Source organism: Dendrobates tinctorius, unplaced genomic scaffold (genome assembly GCF_039654945.1).
Source record: "Dendrobates tinctorius isolate UK_male_01 unplaced genomic scaffold, ASM3965494v1 ptg000120l, whole genome shotgun sequence".
NCBI classification, from domain to species: Eukaryota; Metazoa; Chordata; class Amphibia; order Anura; family Dendrobatidae; genus Dendrobates; species Dendrobates tinctorius.
The window spans coordinates 36,008,270-36,028,679 of NW_027361788.1; the positions used below are offsets into that span (position 1 = coordinate 36,008,270).

At 48.4% G+C, this 20,410-nt stretch overlaps 1 protein-coding gene across 1 annotated transcript in view; it reads left to right on the forward strand.

The window, feature by feature from the left end:
* DBH (dopamine beta-hydroxylase) overlaps window positions 1–20,410 on the forward strand; it is a 79,693-nt gene that overhangs the window by 31,960 nt on the left and 27,323 nt on the right. Inside the window, exons 4-6 of the mRNA XM_073541154.1 lie at window positions 8,691–8,867; window positions 8,957–9,059; window positions 13,571–13,737. Coding sequence (XP_073397255.1) covers window positions 8,691–8,867; window positions 8,957–9,059; window positions 13,571–13,737 — 447 coding nt within the window. The remainder of the gene's footprint in view (window positions 1–8,690; window positions 8,868–8,956; window positions 9,060–13,570; window positions 13,738–20,410) is intronic.

The window sequence follows — 20,410 nt, forward strand, 5'->3', positions numbered from 1 at the left end:
CATAGACCTTTGATGACTCTTTTCAACTCCCTCAGATATTTTGGAGTTGGGTCATTATCCAGTTTGGTGTAGTACTGTATATCCATCAGTTGTCTGTGAGCCTCTTTGAAGTAGTTGGTTGTATTAAGGAGAACTATGGGACCACCTTTATCCGCAGGCTTAATAGTGATCTCCCTGTTGTTCTTAAGGCCGTGAATCGCCATTTTCTCCTGCAAACTTATATTAGATGTTTCCTTTGCTTTTTTATAAATATCGTGGACTGCATCGAATGTCTAAATGAGTCAATATATTGGTCCAAAATGGTGTTGCGGCCAGAGGGAGGTGTCCAGTCAGAGTTTTTCTTATTCTCTAGGTTGACTTGAGTTTGGCTGCCCAGAAGCCCCAAGTCCTCTTTGACAGAGAAGAACTCCTTCAGTCCAAGTCTCCTGAAGTATTGTTCCATGTCACTACAAAGTTCTGTTTTGTCTAGAGGTTTTGTAGGACAGAATGTGAGGCCTCTGGAAAGTACATTGAGTTCTAGATTAGTGGGTTTGTAAGATGACAGATTAATAACACATCTGACTGTACCTGTGTCCTTCTGGTGGTTTTGCCCCATGCTGTAGTGTTTAGGAGGGTCTTGACTGGTGCTGGAATGTAATCCTGCTTTCAGTCGAAGTCTGTGGAGTTTCTTTTTCTTGTTGTATATTAGGGATCAGTAATGTAATGTATGTACACAGTGACTACACCAGCAGAATAGTGAGTGCAGCTCTGGAGTATAATACAGGATGTAACTCAGGATCAATACAGGATCAGTAATGTAATGTATGTACACAGTGACTGCACCAGCAGAATAGTGAGTGCAGCTCTGGGATATAATACAGGATGTAACTCAGGATCAGTGATGTACTGTATGTATACAGTGACTGCACCAGCAGAATAGTTAGTGCAGCAATGGAGTATAACACAGGATGTAACTCAGGATCAGTAATATAATGTATGTACACAGTGACTGCACCAGCAGAATAGTGAATGCAACTCTGGGGTATAATACAGGATGTAACTCAGGATCAGTATAGGATTAGTAATGTAATGTATGTACACAGTGACTGCACCAGCAGAATAGTGAGTGCAGCTCTGGAGTATAATACAGGATGTAACTCAGGATCAGTATAGGATTAGTAATGTACACAGTATGTACACAGTACACAGTGTATGTGTACATGTGACACAGTTATGTACACAGTGACAGAAATGGCCGGAGTGAGCCTCCCGGCCCCCTATAGGAGGCGTAGGCGGAGGCCATCATGACGGGGGCTTTGGAGGGTTTAGTGTGAGGGAAGGGTTAATGGGGCGGGGGAGCTAAGGGGTATTTAGGTGGGGTCCGGGGTGTTCCCGCTCTCCCAGCTCCAAGATAGACCCACATACTCACCGGGATGCCTGGAGTGGATCAGGCCCTGGACAGACTGCGGGCGGCAGTGGCGCGGCGTCCTCCGGGATGGTTGGAGGCACAAGTCGCGGGCCTGCTTCAAGGTGCACCTGTGCAGGCCGATGTGAGGGAGCGTAGCTCCAGGCGGGTGAGGCCTCCGGAACGGCTCTCACCCGACACCGCTCCCCGGGCCTCGCGTCGGCACAGGAGCCCCTCCCGGGACCCTCCAGGCCCTCCTGGGAGGAATCCTCAGGTGCGGCGAGGCCCTGCGGCAGTGTCTGGACCTTCGCCCCGGAGCAGGAGGGGGGCGGAGCCAGCACGCGCCCGGCTTCTGTCTCCATCTGCTCCTTCGGGGGGCCGCGGTGGTGACGGGCATGCCGTGCGGCCTGCCTCCACAGCTCCCATGACTTCGGCCGCCGGCAGAGTGGCGGCCTGCCGGGCGGGAGGGCCGGCTTCTTCGTTCCCCAGCGGTGTGGGGGAACAGTCCTCGGCGGGGGGGGCGCAGCTGCGCTGGCCCCGCAGCTGCGCCTGCCTCTAACGCCGTGACGATGCATCACAGCCCTGGGCGCCGGCTGCAAGAAGATTCGGGCAAAGGAGGACGATTTCGGGCTCCCAGCTATCGGCGGGGGGTGCCAGGAGGCATCAGACTTGTGAGTACCGCTGCCTGGTTCACTCCAGGGGTTCAGGCCTCTCACCCTCGCTGCGGGGGTTTTCGGAGACCAGCAACGCGGCATGCGAGTCCGCCACCGGGAGTCGCGAGGCTTCGGGGGATCCAGGCTTTTCGGCTGGAGGGCACACAGTCCCCTCGTAGCCCGGTGAGTATGCGTCTATGTCCCCTGTTTGTCACCCGTTTTTATCTTCATCAGTGGTGGAAAGGGGGCCCTTAGCTGAACCTAGTGGTGTCGGGGTGGGGGCTGGGTTGAGCAGTTCAGGGGCGGCCATGGGAGTGTGTGATATGCTGGCGGATGTGCGTAGCTTGCTGTCACGATTGGAGCGGGGTTTTGTTGGGTCGTCACCGGTAGCAGCGTGGGTCGGGTCGCAAGTTAGGGGGTTGTCTGGTCAGTGCGGTGTAGAGCCGGGCCCTCGCGCCGGCGAGCCAGTGTCGGTGTCGGTCCAAACCGACAGAGAGAAGGAGTGTCGTGTGCATTTGGACGATCGGGCGCATGGTGAGGTGTACGTGTGCTTCAAAGGTTCGTTGGGGGCTCATTTAAAAAAAGAGGTGAAAGAGCGAATTTGGAAGGATGAGTATGTGGAAATATTTTCGTTGCTGCCTCTTGAGAAGTTTACTTTAGATAAAAGCAAGAAAGAGGATAGCAGAAAGGAGGATGAGGAAAAGCGGAGGTGGCGTTTGATTCCTCAGACATTTGTAAATTGGCAGCAAGCTTTTGCCATTTTGGCAAGTGTTATTGGGGAACAGGCCCCTGACAATTGCTCCGCGCTGTTTTGTTATCTGGATGCTATAGGAGAGGCTTACAGAGTGTATGGCGGTCAGGCATGGCTGAGGTATGACGAGCAATTCCGTCAGAGGAAGGCTGTGCGTCCGGCTATTCGCTGGGACCAGAAAGATATTGGTCTGTGAATGCATGTGATAGCGCAGAATAAGTTTAGGAGCTCCTTTCATGGGGGGGCTGGAAGCACCAGCCAGAGTAGTGGCAACTCCAGCTCTATGGGTGGCGGAGGTCAAGGGCAGGCAGGAACGCACAAGGTGGGGGTGTGCTGGCAGTTTAACGATGGCCAGTGTAAGTTCGGGGCCAATTGTAAATTTAAACACCTCTGCTCTAATTGTAATGGCGCCTCACATGGAGCATCAAAGTGTTTCAAGAAAGGGAAGTCAAGAGCTGGGGGCGGAAATTCGCAAGGGGGAGACTCCGGTGAATCTGGAAAGGATGGTTCCCTATCTAAATAGGTACCCGGATAGGGAAAGAGCGGGGTTGTTGTATTCAGGTTTTAAGGAGGGTTTTCGCATTCCGAGTCCTCCGTTTAAAATCCTGTTAGTTTTGAAAAATTTGCGCTCAGCTTTGGAGCATTCCACAGTTGTTTCTGAGAAACTCAGGAAATAAGTTTCGTTGGGCCGCATGGCGGGCCCTTTCGCGTCCCCTCCTTTTCCAGATTTGGTGGTTTCCCCTTTGGGGGTGGTTCCGAAGAAGGAGCCGAATAAGTTTCAGCTCATTCAACATTTGTCTTACCCACATGGGAGGTCGGTTAACGATGGTATTGATCCGGAGATTTATTCGGTGGTATACTCTTCGTTTGACGAGGCAGCGCGTTGGGTGCGGAAATGTGGTCGTGGTGCCCTTATGGCAAAGACTGATGTGGAATCCGCTTTTCGTCTACTACCGGTTCACCCTGAAAGTGTGAAGCTGCTAGGCTGTTTTTGGGAAGGCAGGTTTTTTGTGGATAGGTGTTTACCTGTGGGTTGTTCGTTGTCCTGCGCATATTTCGAGGCGTTTAGTTCCTTTCTTGAGTGGGTCGTGTGCGACGTTTCCGGTTTTGACTCTGTTATTCATTACTTGGACGACTTTTTGTGTGTTGGTCCGGCGGATTCATCGCGTTGTTGCAGGATTTTGAAAGCCATTAAGTGGGTGGCGGATCGTTTCGGGGTCCCGTTGGCGCCCGGAAAAACGGAGGGCCCCACCACGTGTTTGCGTTTTCTGTGGATCGTCATTTATACAGTTGAATGGGAGTTCAGGTTGCCTGAGGACAAACTAGTGGATTTGAGGTTTGAAGTGGTCCGAGCTCTTAGTTTGAGGAAAATATCGTTGCGCGATCTTCAGTCGCTGTTGGGGAAGCTTAACTTTTCTTGTCTTGTGATGCCGATGGGTCGAGTTTTTTCACGTAGGCTGGCTAGCGCTACTTCGGGGATTCGGGCTCCCCACCATTTTGTTAGGTTGTCGTCGGAACTCAGGGCTTATCTGGCGGTCTGGGAGTCCTTTTTGGAGGAGTACAACGGTCGTTCTTTGGTAATGGCAGACGTGGTAGGTAACAATGCATTGGATTTGTTTACGGATGCAGCTGGCTGGAATCGGTTTTGGTGCCTATTTCAGAGGGCAATGGTGCGCAGCGCAATGGCCTGACACGTGGGTTTCGGCCGGTCTGGTGCGTAACATCATGTTGTTGGAGATTTTTCCGATTCTGGTGGCGGTGCACTTGTGGGGGCAGGATTTCCGGAATCGGCGTGTTCGTTTTAATTGCGACAACATGGGCGTTGTGAGCGCGATTAATGGTCTTACCACGTCGTCCCCTTCGGTTGTTCGGGTTTTACAGCAATTGGTGCTATTGTATTTGTCTTTGAATGCCCATGTGACTGCGACGCACGTGCCCGGCGTGAGGAACGAGATAGCTGACTCTCTCTCTCGTTCGCAGTGGGATCGTTTTCGTTCTTTGGCTCCGGAAGCAGAGTTCGAGGGTCTAATTTGTCCGGAGGAGCTGTGGAGGGTGGCTTACGAGCTGCAGAGTCACTGATTGAATCGTCACTGGCACCAAAAACTTGGGAGGCCTACCGAGCGGAGTAGTGGATGTGGGAAGAGGCCGGCCTCACCAGCGGGGCCGGGCTTGAGCAAGAGGGAATGTTGTTGGCTTGGTTGGGGCGAGGTACGAGCGAGGGTTGGTCCCGTGCGAAGGTGACGCGCTTGTTAGCAGGTTTGTCTTTTGGTTTTCGGTTGCGCGGGTGGAGGGATTTGACAAAAACATTTCTGGTAAAACAGGCGGCAAAAGGTTTTCGACGTTTCAGAAGCGGTGGTGATTTAAGACGGTCTGTATCGTTTAATATGCTGGAACAATTGGGGCGGGTTCTGGAGTCGGTCTGTTCGGATCGTTATGAGGCTGTGTTGTTTCGCCTGGCCTTCTCGTTTGCATTTTTTTGGGCTTTGCGGGTTGGGGAGCTCGTGTCTCCCAATAAAGAGTCGATGGGAGGCTTATTAGCCCGGGATGTGTTATTGACCTTGCGGGGGGTTGAATTTTGGCTGCAACGGTCCAAAACGGACCAGTCTGGAATTGGTCGCCGGGTGGTGTTGAGTGGTGTGTCCGGTTCGTTGATGTGCCCTGTTCAGTGCTTGCGGAATTTTTGGGAGCTTTGTCCCAGTTTGAGCGGTTCCTTGTTGTGTCACGCAGATGGGGGTAGTTTGTCCCGGTATCAGTTTGGCGCGGTTTTTAAAAAATCCATTCGGGGTTTGGGAATAGACGACTCCCGTTTTGCCTCTCATTCATTCAGAATAGGAGCGGCGACCGAGGCGGCGGTGTGTGGTTTAGGCCCCTCTTTGATACAGCGCATTGGGGGGTGGAGGTCCAATCGGTACCGCAGTTATGTTCTGCCTTAATTCGGAAAGGTATGGGGGGAGAGGGGTTTGGTTAGTCGCGAACATGGGATGGACAGGAGTCTGAGTGGGTGGCGACAATAAATTTATTCTGCGAGTTTTGCTTCTCTGTTAGTGTTGTTTTTTGTTTCAGGTGCTGAGCCGCCGCTGGTCTGGATTTTTGGGCACTCCTTCGTTTATTGGGGAGCGTTGCGAGCCAATGTCAGGAACGAAGGCAGACAGCTGGGGATTCCCAGGGAAGTGGCGGTGGTGCGGTAGCTCGGTTTCAGGGGACTGGTGTGGCGAAGGGTGTTGCCGGAGATCCACAAGTGCGTACTGTTGGATCGGGCTCCAGATATTCTTGTTATTCACGCTGGGGGTAACGATCTGGCGGTGCGGCCCTTCCGGGAGTTGGTCAGGGATATTAAGCAGGATTGCTTAAGGTTGTGGTTGTTGTATCGGGGGGTCTGTATTGTGTGGTCTGAGATTGTGCCGCGCAGGCGCTGGCGGTCTATGAGATCGTTGGAGAAGGTTAATCGCGCCAGGATAAAAGTTAACAGAGCGGTGTCTGCTTTCATTGTTAGGAATGGGGGAGTTGCCGTGCGGCATTTCGATTTGGAAAAGGGCGAGGGTGATTTTTGGTTGGCGGATGGTATCCATTTAAGTGCTGTGGGTTCCGATATTTGGGCCTTCGCCCTTCAGGACGGTATAGAAAGGGCCGTCGCTTGGCGGGTTGGAGGGGTCTCGGGTCGTTGAGGTGTTCAAGGCCCCCTCGTTGTGGTGGGTTTGGAGGAGGGGGAGTCCTTGAAATCGGTGGAAATTGGTTTTGGAGACTCGGTGTGTAGGGTCTCCTTCGTTAAAAGGTATGCTGGTCGTGATCTGGTGAAAGGTGGATGGGGAGTTTCCATTGGAAGAGGGCGGATCTCCAAGTAGTTCGTGGGCAATATCTATTGGTGTGCTGGTGCTCCCGAGCCTGTGGGGTAACGGCTGGGAGCAAATGGACGGGGGTTGTTCACAATATTTTGGACTACTTCACCATGATCTTGTGGCTTCAAGGACTTCTCCTTCCAGGGTTCAAGTCATTGTACAGTCATGGGCAAAAGTTTAGAGAATGACACAAATATTAATTTTTACAAAGTCTACTGCTTCATTTTTTCTAATGGCAATTTGCATATACTCCAGAATGTTATAAAGAGTGATCAGCTTAACAGCAATTACTTGCAAAGTCAATATTTGCCTAGAAAATGAACTTTATCCCCCAAAACACATTTCAACATCATTGCAGCCCTGCCTTAAAAGGACCAGCTAACATCGTTTCAGTGATTGCTCCATTAACACAGGTGTGGGTGTTGATGAGGACAGGGCTGGAGATCAATCTGTCATGATTAAGTAAGAATGACACCACTGGACACTTTAAAAGGAGGCTGGTGCTTGGCATCATTGTTTCTCTTCTGTTAACCATGGTTATCACTAAAGAAACACGTGCAGTCATCATTGCACTGCACAAAAATGGCCTAACAGGGAAGAGTATTGCAGCTAGAAAGATTGCACCTCAGTCAACAATCTATCGCATCATCAAGAACTTCAAGGAGAGAGGTTCCCTTGTTGCCAAAAAGGCTCCAGGACGCCCAAGAAAGACCAGCAAGCGCCAGGACCGTCTCTTAAAAGTGTTTCAGCTGCGGGATCGGGCTACCAGCAGTGCAAGGCTTGCTCAGGAATGGCAGCAGGCAGGTGTGAGTGCATCTGCACGCACTGTGAGGCGGAGACTCTTGGAGCAAGGCCTGGTCTCAAGGAGGGCAGCAAAGAAGCCACTTCTCTCCAGAAAAAACATCATGGACAGACTGATATTCTGCAAGAGGTACAGGGAGTGGACTGCTGAGGACTGGGGTAAAGTCATTTTCTCTGATGAATCCCCTTTTCGATTGTTTGGGACATCTGGAAAACGGCTTATTTGGAGAAGACCAGGTGAGCGCTACCACCAGTCTTGTCTCATGCCAACTGTCAAGCATCCTGAAACCATTCATGTGTGGGGTGGCTTCTCAGCCAAGGGAATGGGCTCTCTCTCAGTCTTGCCTAAAAACACAGCCATGAATAAAGAATGGTACCAGAATGTCCTCCAAGAGCAACTTCTCCCAACCGTCCAAGAGCAGTTTGGCGATCAACAATGCCTTTTTCAACATGATGGAGCACCTTGCCATAAAGCAAAGGTGATAACTAAATGGCTCAGGGAACAAAACATAGAGATTTTGGGACCATGGCCTGGAAACTCCCCAGATCTTAATCCCATTGAGAACTTGTGGTCAATCATCAAGAGACGGGTGGACAAACAAAAACCTTCAAATTCAGACAAAATAAAAGCATTGATTTTGCAAGAATGGACTGCTATCAGTCAGGATTTGATCCAGAAGTTGATTGAGAGCATGCCAGGGAGAATTGCTGAGGTCCTGAAGAAGGGTCAACACTGCAAATATTGACTTGCTGCATTAACTCATTCTAACTGTCAATATAACCTTTTGTTACTCATAATATGATTGCAATTATATTTCTGTATGTGAAAAAAACATCTGACAAACACACATAAAAACCAGAGGGCAGCAGATCTTGTGAAAATATAATATTTGTGTCATTCTCAAAACTTTTGGCCATGACTGTACTTATGTTATTTATGATACAGTGTTTACTGTTTTTTGTTTGTTTGTATAATAAAAGGCTGTTGTGGCCATAAAAATTCCAAAGAAAATACTTGTGTCGTGTATTAGTTGGCGGCGTTGAGGGGGTGGGTTTTTTTTTTATGGTCACGCAGGGGTAACGGGGGAAAGGCAAGACGCTTGGTCTCCCACGAGGTAAACCACTTGACAATACCAACGTTATGCACCAGCAGAATAGTGCCTAACTACCGCCATGTGTTCCTAGACCTAGAGAGAATTGCATGTTCTCGGTCTTGATCCTTCGCTGCTCACATGATTCTCAACTATTGTTCTGTCCGTCTGCAGTATGAGCCGATCATCACGGCGGGGCACGAGGCCATAGTCCATCATATTGAGGTCTTCCAGTGCTCGGAGGACTACGATACCATCCCCCACTATAGTGGACCCTGCGACTCCAAGATGAAACCACAAAGGCTCAACTACTGCCGGCATGTCCTGGCCGCCTGGGCGATGGGAGCCAAGGTTGGTACAGAGACCGGGAATGTGGCACTAGGTGGGCTTGTTATAGGGTCTCCTTGTCACAGGTGTAATGACCGTCCTCCGCACCGCAGGCTTTCTACTACCCTGATGACGTCGGCTTGGCGTTCGGAGGTCCCAGATCTTCCCGGTTCCTTCGACTAGAAGTTCATTATCACAATCCGCTGGAACTGAAAGGTAAAAACCAGAACCATGCCAGTCACACACTCTGCAGAACATTGCACCTCTAACCTGCCAGTCACACACTCTGCAGAACATCGCACCTCTAACCTGCCAGTCACACACTCTGCAGAACATTGCACCTCTAACCTGCCAGTCACACACTCTGCAGAACATCGCACCTCTAACCGGCCAGTCACACACTCTGCAGAACATCGCACCTCTAACCTGCCAGTCACACAATCTGCAGAACATCGCACCTCTAACCTGCCAGTCACACAATCTGCAGAACATGGCACCTCTAACCTGCCAGTCACACAATCTGCAGAACATCGCACCTCTAACCTGCCAGTCACACAATCTGCAGAACATCGCACCTCTAACCGGCCAGTCACACACTCTGCAGAACATCGCACCTCTAACCGGCCAGTCACACACTCTGCAGAACATCGCACCTCTAACCGGCCAGTCACACACTCTGCAGAACATCGCACCTCTAACCTGCCAGTCACACAATCTGCAGAACATCGCACCTCTTACTGGCCAGTCACACAATCTGCAAAACATGGCACCTCTAACCTGCCAGTCACACACTCTGCAGAACATCGCACCTCTAATCGGCCAGTCACACACTCTGCAGAACATCGCACCTCTAACCTGCCAGTCACACACTCTGCAGAACATCGCACCTCTAACCGGCCAGTCACACACTCTGCAGAACATCGCACCTCTAATCTGCCAGTCACACAATCTGCAGAACATCGCACCTCTTACCGGCCAGTCACACAATCTGCAGAACATCGCACCTCTAACCTGCCAGTCACACAATCTGCAGAACATCGCACCTCTAACCTGCCAGTCACACACTTCAGAACATTGCATCTCTAACCGGTCAGTCACACACTGCAGAACATCGCACCTCTAACCAACCTGCCAGTCACACAATCTGCAGAACATCGCACCTCTAACCTGCCAGTCACACAATCTGCAGAACATCGCACCTCTCACCTGCCAGTTACACAATCTGCAGAACATCGTATCTCTAACTTGCCAGTCACACAATCTGCAGAATGTCGCACCTCTATCCTGCCAGTCACACACTGCAGAACATCGCACCTCTAACCAACCTGCCAGTCACACAATCTGCAAAACGTCTCACCTCTAACCAACCTGCCAGTCACACAATCTGCAGAACATCGCACCTCTAACCGAGCAGTCATACAATCTGCAGAACATCGCACCTCTAACCTGCCAGTCACACAATCTGCAGAACATCACACCTCTAACCACCCTGCCAGTCACACACTGCAGAACATCGCACCTCTAACCTGCCAGTCACACAATCTGCAGAACATCGCAAGCACCTCTAGCCTGTCAGTCACACACTCTACAGAACGTCGCACCTCTAGCCAATCTGACAGTCACACAATCTGCAGAACATCGCACCTCTAACCTGCCAGTCACACACTGCAGAACATCGCACCTTTAACCAACGTGCCAGTCACACAATCTGCAGAACATCGCCCCCTAACTGACCAGTCACACACTGCAGAACATCGCACCTCTAACCTGCCAGTCACACACTGCAGAACATTGCACCTCTAATCTGCCAGTCACACACTGCAGAACATCGCACCTCTAACCTGCCAGTCACACACTGCAGAATATCGCACCTCTAACCAACCAGCCACACAATCTGCTGAACTTCGCACCTCTAACCTGCCAGTCACACAATCTGCAGAGCATTGCACCTCTAACCTGCCAGTCACACAATCTTCAGAACATCGCACCTCTAACCTGCCAGTCACACAATCTGCAGAGCATTGCACCTCTAACCTGCCAGTCACACAATCTGCAGAACATCGTATCTCTAACTTGCCAGTCACACAATCTGCAGAATGTCGCACCTCTATCCTGCCAGTCACACACTGCAGAACATCGCACCTCTACCCAACCTGCCAGTCACACAATCTGCAGAACATCGCACCTCTAACCTGCCAGTCACACACTGCAGGACATTGCACCTCTAACCAACCTGCCAGTCACACAATCTGCAGAACATCGCACCTCTAACCTGCCAGTCACACACTGCAGAACATCGCACCTCTAACCTGCCAGTCACACACTGCATAATATCGCACCTCTAACAATCCAGCCACTCACACAATCTTCAGAACATCGCACCTCTAACCTTCCAGTCACACAATCTGCAGAACATCGTATCTCTGACTTGCCAGTCACACAATCTGCAGAATGTCGCACCTCTATCCTGCCAGTCACACTGCAGAACATCGCACCTCTACCCAACCTGCCAGTCACACAATCTGCAGAACGTCTCACCTCTAACCAACCTGCCAGTCACACAATCTGCAGAACATCGCACCTCTAACCGAGCAGTCATACAATCTGCAGAACATCACACCTCTAACCACCCTGCCAGTCACACACTGCAGAACATCTCACCTCTAACCTGCCAGTCACACACTGCAGAACATCGCAACTCTTACCAACCTGCCAGTCACACAATCTGCAGAACATCGCACCTCTAACCTGTCAGTCACACACTGCAGGACATTGCACCTCTAACCAACCTGCCAGTCACACAATCTGCAGAACATCGAACCCCTAACTGGCCAGTCACACAATCTGCAGAACATCGCACCTCTAACCTGCGAGTCGCACACTGCAGAACATCGCACCTCTAACCTGCCAGTCACACACTGCAGAATATCGCACCTCTATCAAACCAGCCACTCACACAATCTTCAGAACATCGCACCTCTAACCTGCCAGTCACACAATCTTCAGAGCATCGCACCTCTAACCTTCCAGTCACACAATCTGCAGAATGTCGCACCTCTATCCTGCCAGTCACACTGCAGAACATCGCACCTCTACCCAACCTGCCAGTCACACAATCTGCAGAACGTCTCACCTCTAACCAACCTGCCAGTCACACAATCTGCAGAACATCGCACCTCTAACCGAGCAGTCATACAATCTGCAGAACATCACACCTCTAACCACCCTGCCAGTCACACACTGCAGAACATCTCACCTCTAACCTGCCAGTCACACACTGCAGAACATCTCACCTCTAACCTGCCAGTCACACACTGCAGAACATTGCACCTCTAACCTGCCAGTCACACACTGCAGAACATCGCACCTCTTACCAACCTGCTAGTCACACAATCTGCAGAACATCGCACCTCTAACCTGCCAGTCACACACTGCAGAACATTGCACCTCTAACCAACCTGCCAGTCATACACTGCAGAATATCGCACCCCTAACTGGCCAGTCACAGAATCTGCAGAACATCGCACCTCAACCTGCCAGTCACACAATCTGCAGAACATCGCACCTCTAACCGAGCAGTCATACAATCTGCAGAACATCACACCTCTAACCACCCTGCCAGTCACACACTGCAGAACATTGCACCTCTAACCTGCCAGTCACACACTGCAGAACATCGCACCTCTTACCAACCTGCCAGTCACACAATCTGCAGAATATCGCACCTCTAACCTGCCAGTCACACACTGCAGAACATTGCACCTCTAACCAACCTGCCAGTCATACAATCTGCAGAACATCGCACCCCTAACTGGCCAGTCACAGAATCTGCAGAACATCGCACCTCAACCTGCCAGTCACACAATCTGCAGAACATCGCACCCCTAACGGGCCAGTCTCAGACAGTATCGCTCTGTATTCTGGGCTGATGATTTTCTTATATAGATATAATCTCCTTATTATTAATATCTGGCGATTTTCTGCATCCCGGCCACAGTCTCTGTATTAGAGCCGGGATATAAGTAACCGTACAGAGATACTTAGCAGCGCTGCCACCCATCATCTGCCACAGAGCGCGCTAGCTCCTTTACCTTCAGTGTCTGAAGGGTTAATGCTGCTCATCCTGGAGTTGCCACCATTCATACACAGCAGCTCCTGCCGCCAGGATCTGGCAATTCTCACCGCGTCAGGACTGTGTGTGCCGTGTAGGATGCAGTGTGCCCGCCTGGCACATGGCTGATAATGCCCATTCTGTACACCGCCATCTGTGGAGGACACACACTGCTCCTGGTGGAGGCAGCAGCGCGGTATTTATAGATGGCGGTCAAAGGAAAGTTCACTGTTATGGAACAAAAACGTATTTCCGAGCTATTAGTATTTGTCCGATGTGACGGTAAATGCCAGGCCTGATTCCCAGAGAGGCACAAGCAGGAGCACGGGAGCAGCTCAGCGCCAGCGGCAGCCATTGTGGTGATGGGAGACGAAGGAGGGCTAGGAATGGACCCAGTGCTGAATACTCACTGGGGCAGCAAAGTATATGGGCACAGGAAAACGGCACTGATATTGGGGCACAGGATAACGGCACTGATACTTGGGATGCAGGATAACGACACTGAGACTTTTGATGCAGGATAATGGCGCTATCACTTGGGGTACTGATACTTCGGGTACAGAATTGTAACACTGATGCTCGGAGTACTAATTAGTATTATTTTCGATTTTTTTAGGTTTACGAGACTCCTCAGGTATCCGCCTCCATTATACTCCATCACTGAGGAAATATGACGCAGGGATCATGGAGCTCGGCCTGGTGTACACCCCAGTAATGGCCATCCCGCCCTACCAGAGGGAATTCTCCCTGACTGGATACTGTACAGGGAAATGCACAGACCTGGTGAGTGTCCTGTATATACACAGTACTACCCTCCTATCCTGTATATACACAGTACTACCCTCCTATCCTGTATATGCACAGTACTGCTCCTCCTATCCTGTATATGCACAGTACTGCTCCTCCTATCCTGTATATACACAGTACTACCCTCCTATCCTGTATATACACAGTACTGCTCCTCCTATCCTGTATATACACAGTACTGCTCCTCCTATCCTGTATATACACAGTACTACCCTCCTATCCTGTATATGCACAGTACTGCTCCTCCTATCCTGTATATGCACAGTACTGCTCCTCCTATCCTGTATATACACAGTACTACCCTCCTATCCTGTATATACACAGTACTGCTCCTCCTATCCTGTATATACACAGTACTGCTCCTCCTATCCTGTATATACACAGTACTACTACTCCTATACTGTATATACACAGTACTACCCTCCTATCCTGTATATGCACAGTACTGCTCCTCCTATCCTGTATATGCACAGTACTGCTCCTCCTATCCTGTATTTACACAGTACTGCTCCTCCTATCCTGTATATGCACAGTACTACTACTCCTATCCTGTATATACACAGTACTACCCTCCTATCCTGTATATACACAGTACTGCTCCTCCTATCCTGTATATGCACAGTACTACCCTCCTATCCTGTATATGCACAGTACTGCTCCTCCTATCCTGTATATGCACAGTACTGCTCCTCCTATCCTGTATATGCACAGTACTACTCCTCCTATCCTGTATATACACAGTACTACCCTCCTATCCTGTATATACACAGTACTGCTCCTCCTATCCTGTATATACACAGTACTACCCTCCTATCCTGTATATGCACAGTACTGCTCCTCCTATCCTGTATATGCACAGTACTGCTCCTCCTATCCTGTATATACACAGTACTGCTCCTCCTATCCTGTATATACACAGTACTACTACTCCTATCCTGTATATACACAGTACTACCCTCCTATCCTGTATATGCACAGTACTGCTCCTCCTATCCTGTATATACACAGTACTACTACTCCTATCCTGTATATACACAGTACTACCCTCCTATCCTGTATATGCACAGTACTGCTCCTCCTATCCTGTATATGCACAGTACTGCTCCTCCTATCCTGTATATACACAGTACTACCCTCCTATCCTGTATATACACAGTACTGCTCCTCCTATCCTGTATATACACAGTACTGCTCCTCCTATCCTGTATATACACAGTACTACCCTCCTATCCTGTATATGCACAGTACTGCTCCTCCTATCCTGTATATGCACAGTACTGCTCCTCCTATCCTGTATATACACAGTACTACCCTCCTATCCTGTATATACACAGTACTGCTCCTCCTATCCTGTATATACACAGTACTGCTCCTCCTATCCTGTATATACACAGTACTACTACTCCTATACTGTATATACACAGTACTACCCTCCTATCCTGTATATGCACAGTACTGCTCCTCCTATCCTGTATATGCACAGTACTGCTCCTCCTATCCTGTATTTACACAGTACTGCTCCTCCTATCCTGTATATGCACAGTACTACTACTCCTATCCTGTATATACACAGTACTACCCTCCTATCCTGTATATACACAGTACTGCTCCTCCTATCCTGTATATGCACAGTACTACCCTCCTATCCTGTATATGCACAGTACTGCTCCTCCTATCCTGTATATGCACAGTACTGCTCCTCCTATCCTGTTTATGCACAGTACTACTACTCCTATCCTGTATATACACAGTACTACCCTCCTATCCTGTATATACACAGTACTGCTCCTCCTATCCTGTATATACACAGTACTACCCTCCTATCCTGTATATGCACAGTACTGCTCCTCCTATCCTGTATATGCACAGTACTGCTCCTCCTATCCTGTATATACACAGTACTGCTCCTCCTATCCTGTATATACACAGTACTACTACTCCTATCCTGTATATACACAGTACTACCCTCCTATCCTGTATATGCACAGTACTGCTCCTCCTATCCTGTATATACACAGTACTACTACTCCTATCCTGTATATACACAGTACTACCCTCCTATCCTGTATATGCACAGTACTGCTCCTCCTATCCTGTATATGCACAGTACTGCTCCTCCTATCCTGTATATACACAGTACTACCCTCCTATCCTGTATATACACAGTACTGCTCCTCCTATCCTGTATATACACAGTACTGCTCCTCCTATCCTGTATATACACAGTACTACCCTCCTATCCTGTATATGCACAGTACTGCTCCTCCTATCCTGTATATGCACAGTACTGCTCCTCCTATCCTGTATATACACAGTACTACCCTCCTATCCTGTATATACACAGTACTGCTCCTCCTATCCTGTATATACACAGTACTGCTCCTCCTATCCTGTATATACACAGTACTACTACTCCTATACTGTATATACACAGTACTACCCTCCTATCCTGTATATGCACAGTACTGCTCCTCCTATCCTGTATATGCACAGTACTGCTCCTCCTATCCTGTATTTACACAGTACTGCTCCTCCTATCCTGTATATGCACAGTACTACTACTCCTATCCTGTATATACACAGTACTACCCTCCTATCCTGTATATACACAGTACTGCTCCTCCTATCCTGTATATGCACAGTACTACCCTCCTATCCTGTATATGCACAGTACTGCTCCTCCTATCCTGTATATGCACAGTACTGCTCCTCCTATCCTGTTTATGCACAGTACTACTACTCCTATCCTGTATATACACAGTACTACCCTCCTATCCTGTATATACACAGTACTGCTCCTCCTATCCTGTATATACACAGTACTACCCTCCTATCCTGTATATGCACAGTACTGCTCCTCCTATCCTGTATATGCACAGTACTGCTCCTCCTATCCTGTATATACACAGTACTGCTCCTCCTATCCTGTATATACACAGTACTACTACTCCTATCCTGTATATACACAGTACTACCCTCCTATCCTGTATATGCACAGTACTGCTCCTCCTATCCTGTATATACACAGTACTACTACTCCTATCCTGTATATACACAGTACTACCCTCCTATCCTGTATATGCACAGTACTGCTCCTCCTATCCTGTATATGCACAGTACTGCTCCTCCTATCCTGTATATACACAGTACTACCCTCCTATCCTGTATATACACAGTACTGCTCCTCCTATCCTGTATATACACAGTACTGCTCCTCCTATCCTGTATATACACAGTACTACCCTCCTATCCTGTATATGCACAGTACTGCTCCTCCTATCCTGTATATGCACAGTACTGCTCCTCCTATCCTGTATATACACAGTACTACCCTCCTATCCTGTATATACACAGTACTGCTCCTCCTATCCTGTATATACACAGTACTGCTCCTCCTATCCTGTATATACACAGTACTACTACTCCTATACTGTATATACACAGTACTACCCTCCTATCCTGTATATGCACAGTACTGCTCCTCCTATCCTGTATATGCACAGTACTGCTCCTCCTATCCTGTATTTACACAGTACTGCTCCTCCTATCCTGTATATGCACAGTACTACTACTCCTATCCTGTATATACACAGTACTACCCTCCTATCCTGTATATACACAGTACTGCTCCTCCTATCCTGTATATGCACAGTACTACCCTCCTATCCTGTATATGCACAGTACTGCTCCTCCTATCCTGTATATGCACAGTACTGCTCCTCCTATCCTGTATATGCACAGTACTACTACTCCTATCCTGTATATACACAGTACTACCCTCCTATCCTGTATATACACAGTACTGCTCCTCCTATCCTGTATATACACAGTACTACCCTCCTATCCTGTATATGCACAGTACTGCTCCTCCTATCCTGTATATGCACAGTACTGCTCCTCCTATCCTGTATATACACAGTACTGCTCCTCCTATCCTGTATATACACAGTACTACTACTCCTATCCTGTATATACACAGTACTACCCTCCTATCCTGTATATGCACAGTACTGCTCCTCCTATCCTGTATATGCACAGTACTGCTCCTCCTATCCTGTATATACACAGTACTGCTCCTCCTATCCTGTATATACACAGTACTACTACTCCTATCCTGTATATACACAGTACTACCCTCCTATCCTGTATATGCACAGTACTGCTCCTCCTATCCTGTATATACACAGTACTGCTCCTCCTATCCTGTATATGCACAGTACTGCTCCTCCTATCCTGTATATACACAGTACTGCTCCTCCTATCCCGTATATACACAGTACTACTACTCCTATCCTGTATATACACAGTACTACCCTCCTATCCTGTATATGCACAGTACTGCTCCTCCTATCCTGTATATGCACAGTACTGCTCCTCCTATCCTGTATATGCACAGCACTACTCCTCCTATCCTGTATATGCACAGTACTGCTCCTCCTATCCTGTATATACACAGTACTACTACTCCTATCCTGTATATGCACAGTACTCCTCCTTCTATCCTGTATATGCACAGTACTCCTCCTCCTATCCTGTATATGCACAGTACTACTACTCCTATCCTGTATATACACAGCACTACTACTTCTCTCCTGTATATGCACAGTACTGCTCCTCCTATCCTGTGTATACACAGTACTACTACTCCTATCCTGTATATGCACAGTACTCCTCCTTCTATCCTGTATATGCACAGTACTCCTCCTCCTATCCTGTATATGCACAGTACTGCTCCTCCTATCCTGTATATGCACAGCACTACTCCTCCTATCCTGTATATGCACAGTACTGCTCCTCCTATCCTGTATATACACAGTACTACTACTCCTATCCTGTATATGCACAGTACTCCTCCTTCTATCCTGTATATGCACAGTACTCCTCCTCCTATCCTGTATATGCACAGTACTACTACTCCTATCCTGTATATACACAGCACTACTACTTCTCTCCTGTATATGCACAGTACTCCTCCTCCTATCCTGTGTATACACAGTACTACTACTACTATCCTATATATACACAGTACTACTACACCTATCCCGTATATACACAGCACTACTCCTCCTATCCTGTATATACACAGTACTACTACTACTATCCTGTATATACACAGCTCTACTCCTCCTATCCTGTATATACACAGTCACAGTACTACACTCCTATCCCGTATATGCACAGCACTACTCCTTCTATCCTGTATATACACAGCACTACTCCTCCTATCCTGTATATACATAGCACTACTCCCCCTATCCTGTATATACACAGTCACAGTACTACACTCCTATCCCGTATATGCACAGCACTACTCCTTCTATCCTGTATATACACAGCACTACTCCTCCTATCCTGTATATACACAGCACTACTCCTCCTATCCTGTATATACACAGCACTACTCCTCCTATCCTGTATATGCGCAGTACTGCTCCTCCTATCCCGTATATACACAGCACTACTCCTCCTATCCTGTATATACGCAGCGCTACTCCTCCTATCCTGTATATACACAGCGCTACTCCTCCTATCCTGTATATACACAGCGCTACTCCTCCTATCCTGTATATACACAGCGCTACTCCTCCTATCCTGTATATACACAGCACTACTCCTCCTATCCCGTATATACACAGCACTACTCCTCCTACCCTGTATATACACAGCACTACTCCCCTATAATGTATATACACAGCACTGCTCCTCCTATCCTGTATATACACAGCACTCCTCCTCCTATCCTGTATATACACAGCACTACTCCTCCTATCCCGTATATACAAAGCGCTACTCCTCCTATCCTGTATATACGCAGCGCTACTCCTCCTATCCTGTATATACACAGTACTACCCTCCTATCCCGTATATACACAGCACTACTCCTCCTATCCTGTATATACACAGTACTACTACTCCTACCCGTATATACATAGCACTACTCCTCCTATCCTGTATATACACAGCACTACTCCTCCTATCCTGTATATACGCAGCACTACTCCTCCTATAATTTATATACACAGCACTACTCCTCCTATCCTGTATATACACAGTACTACCTTCCTATCCCTTATATACACAGCACTACTCCTCCTGTCCTGTATCTACACAGCACTACTCCTCCTATCCTGTATATACACAGTACTACTCCTCCTGTCCTGTATCTACACAGCACTACTCCTCCTATCCTGTATATACACAGTACTACTCCTCCTGTCCTGTATCTACACAGCACTACTCCTCCTATAATATATATACACAGCACTACTCCTCCTACCCTGTATATACACAGCACTACTCCTCCTATCCTGTATATGCGCAGTACTGCTCCTCCTATCCTGTATATACACAGCGCTACTCCTCCTATCCTGTATATACACAGCGCTACTCCTCCTATCCTGTATATACACAGCGCTACTCCTCCTATCCAGTATATACACAGCACTACTCCTCCTATCCCGTATATACACAGCACTACTCCTCCTATCCCGTATATACACAGCACTACTCCTCCTACCCTGTATATACACAGCACTACTACTCCTATAATGTATATACACAGCACTACTCCTCCTATCCTGTATATACACAGCACTACTCCTCCTATCCTGTATATACACAGCACTACTCCTCCTATCCCGTATATACA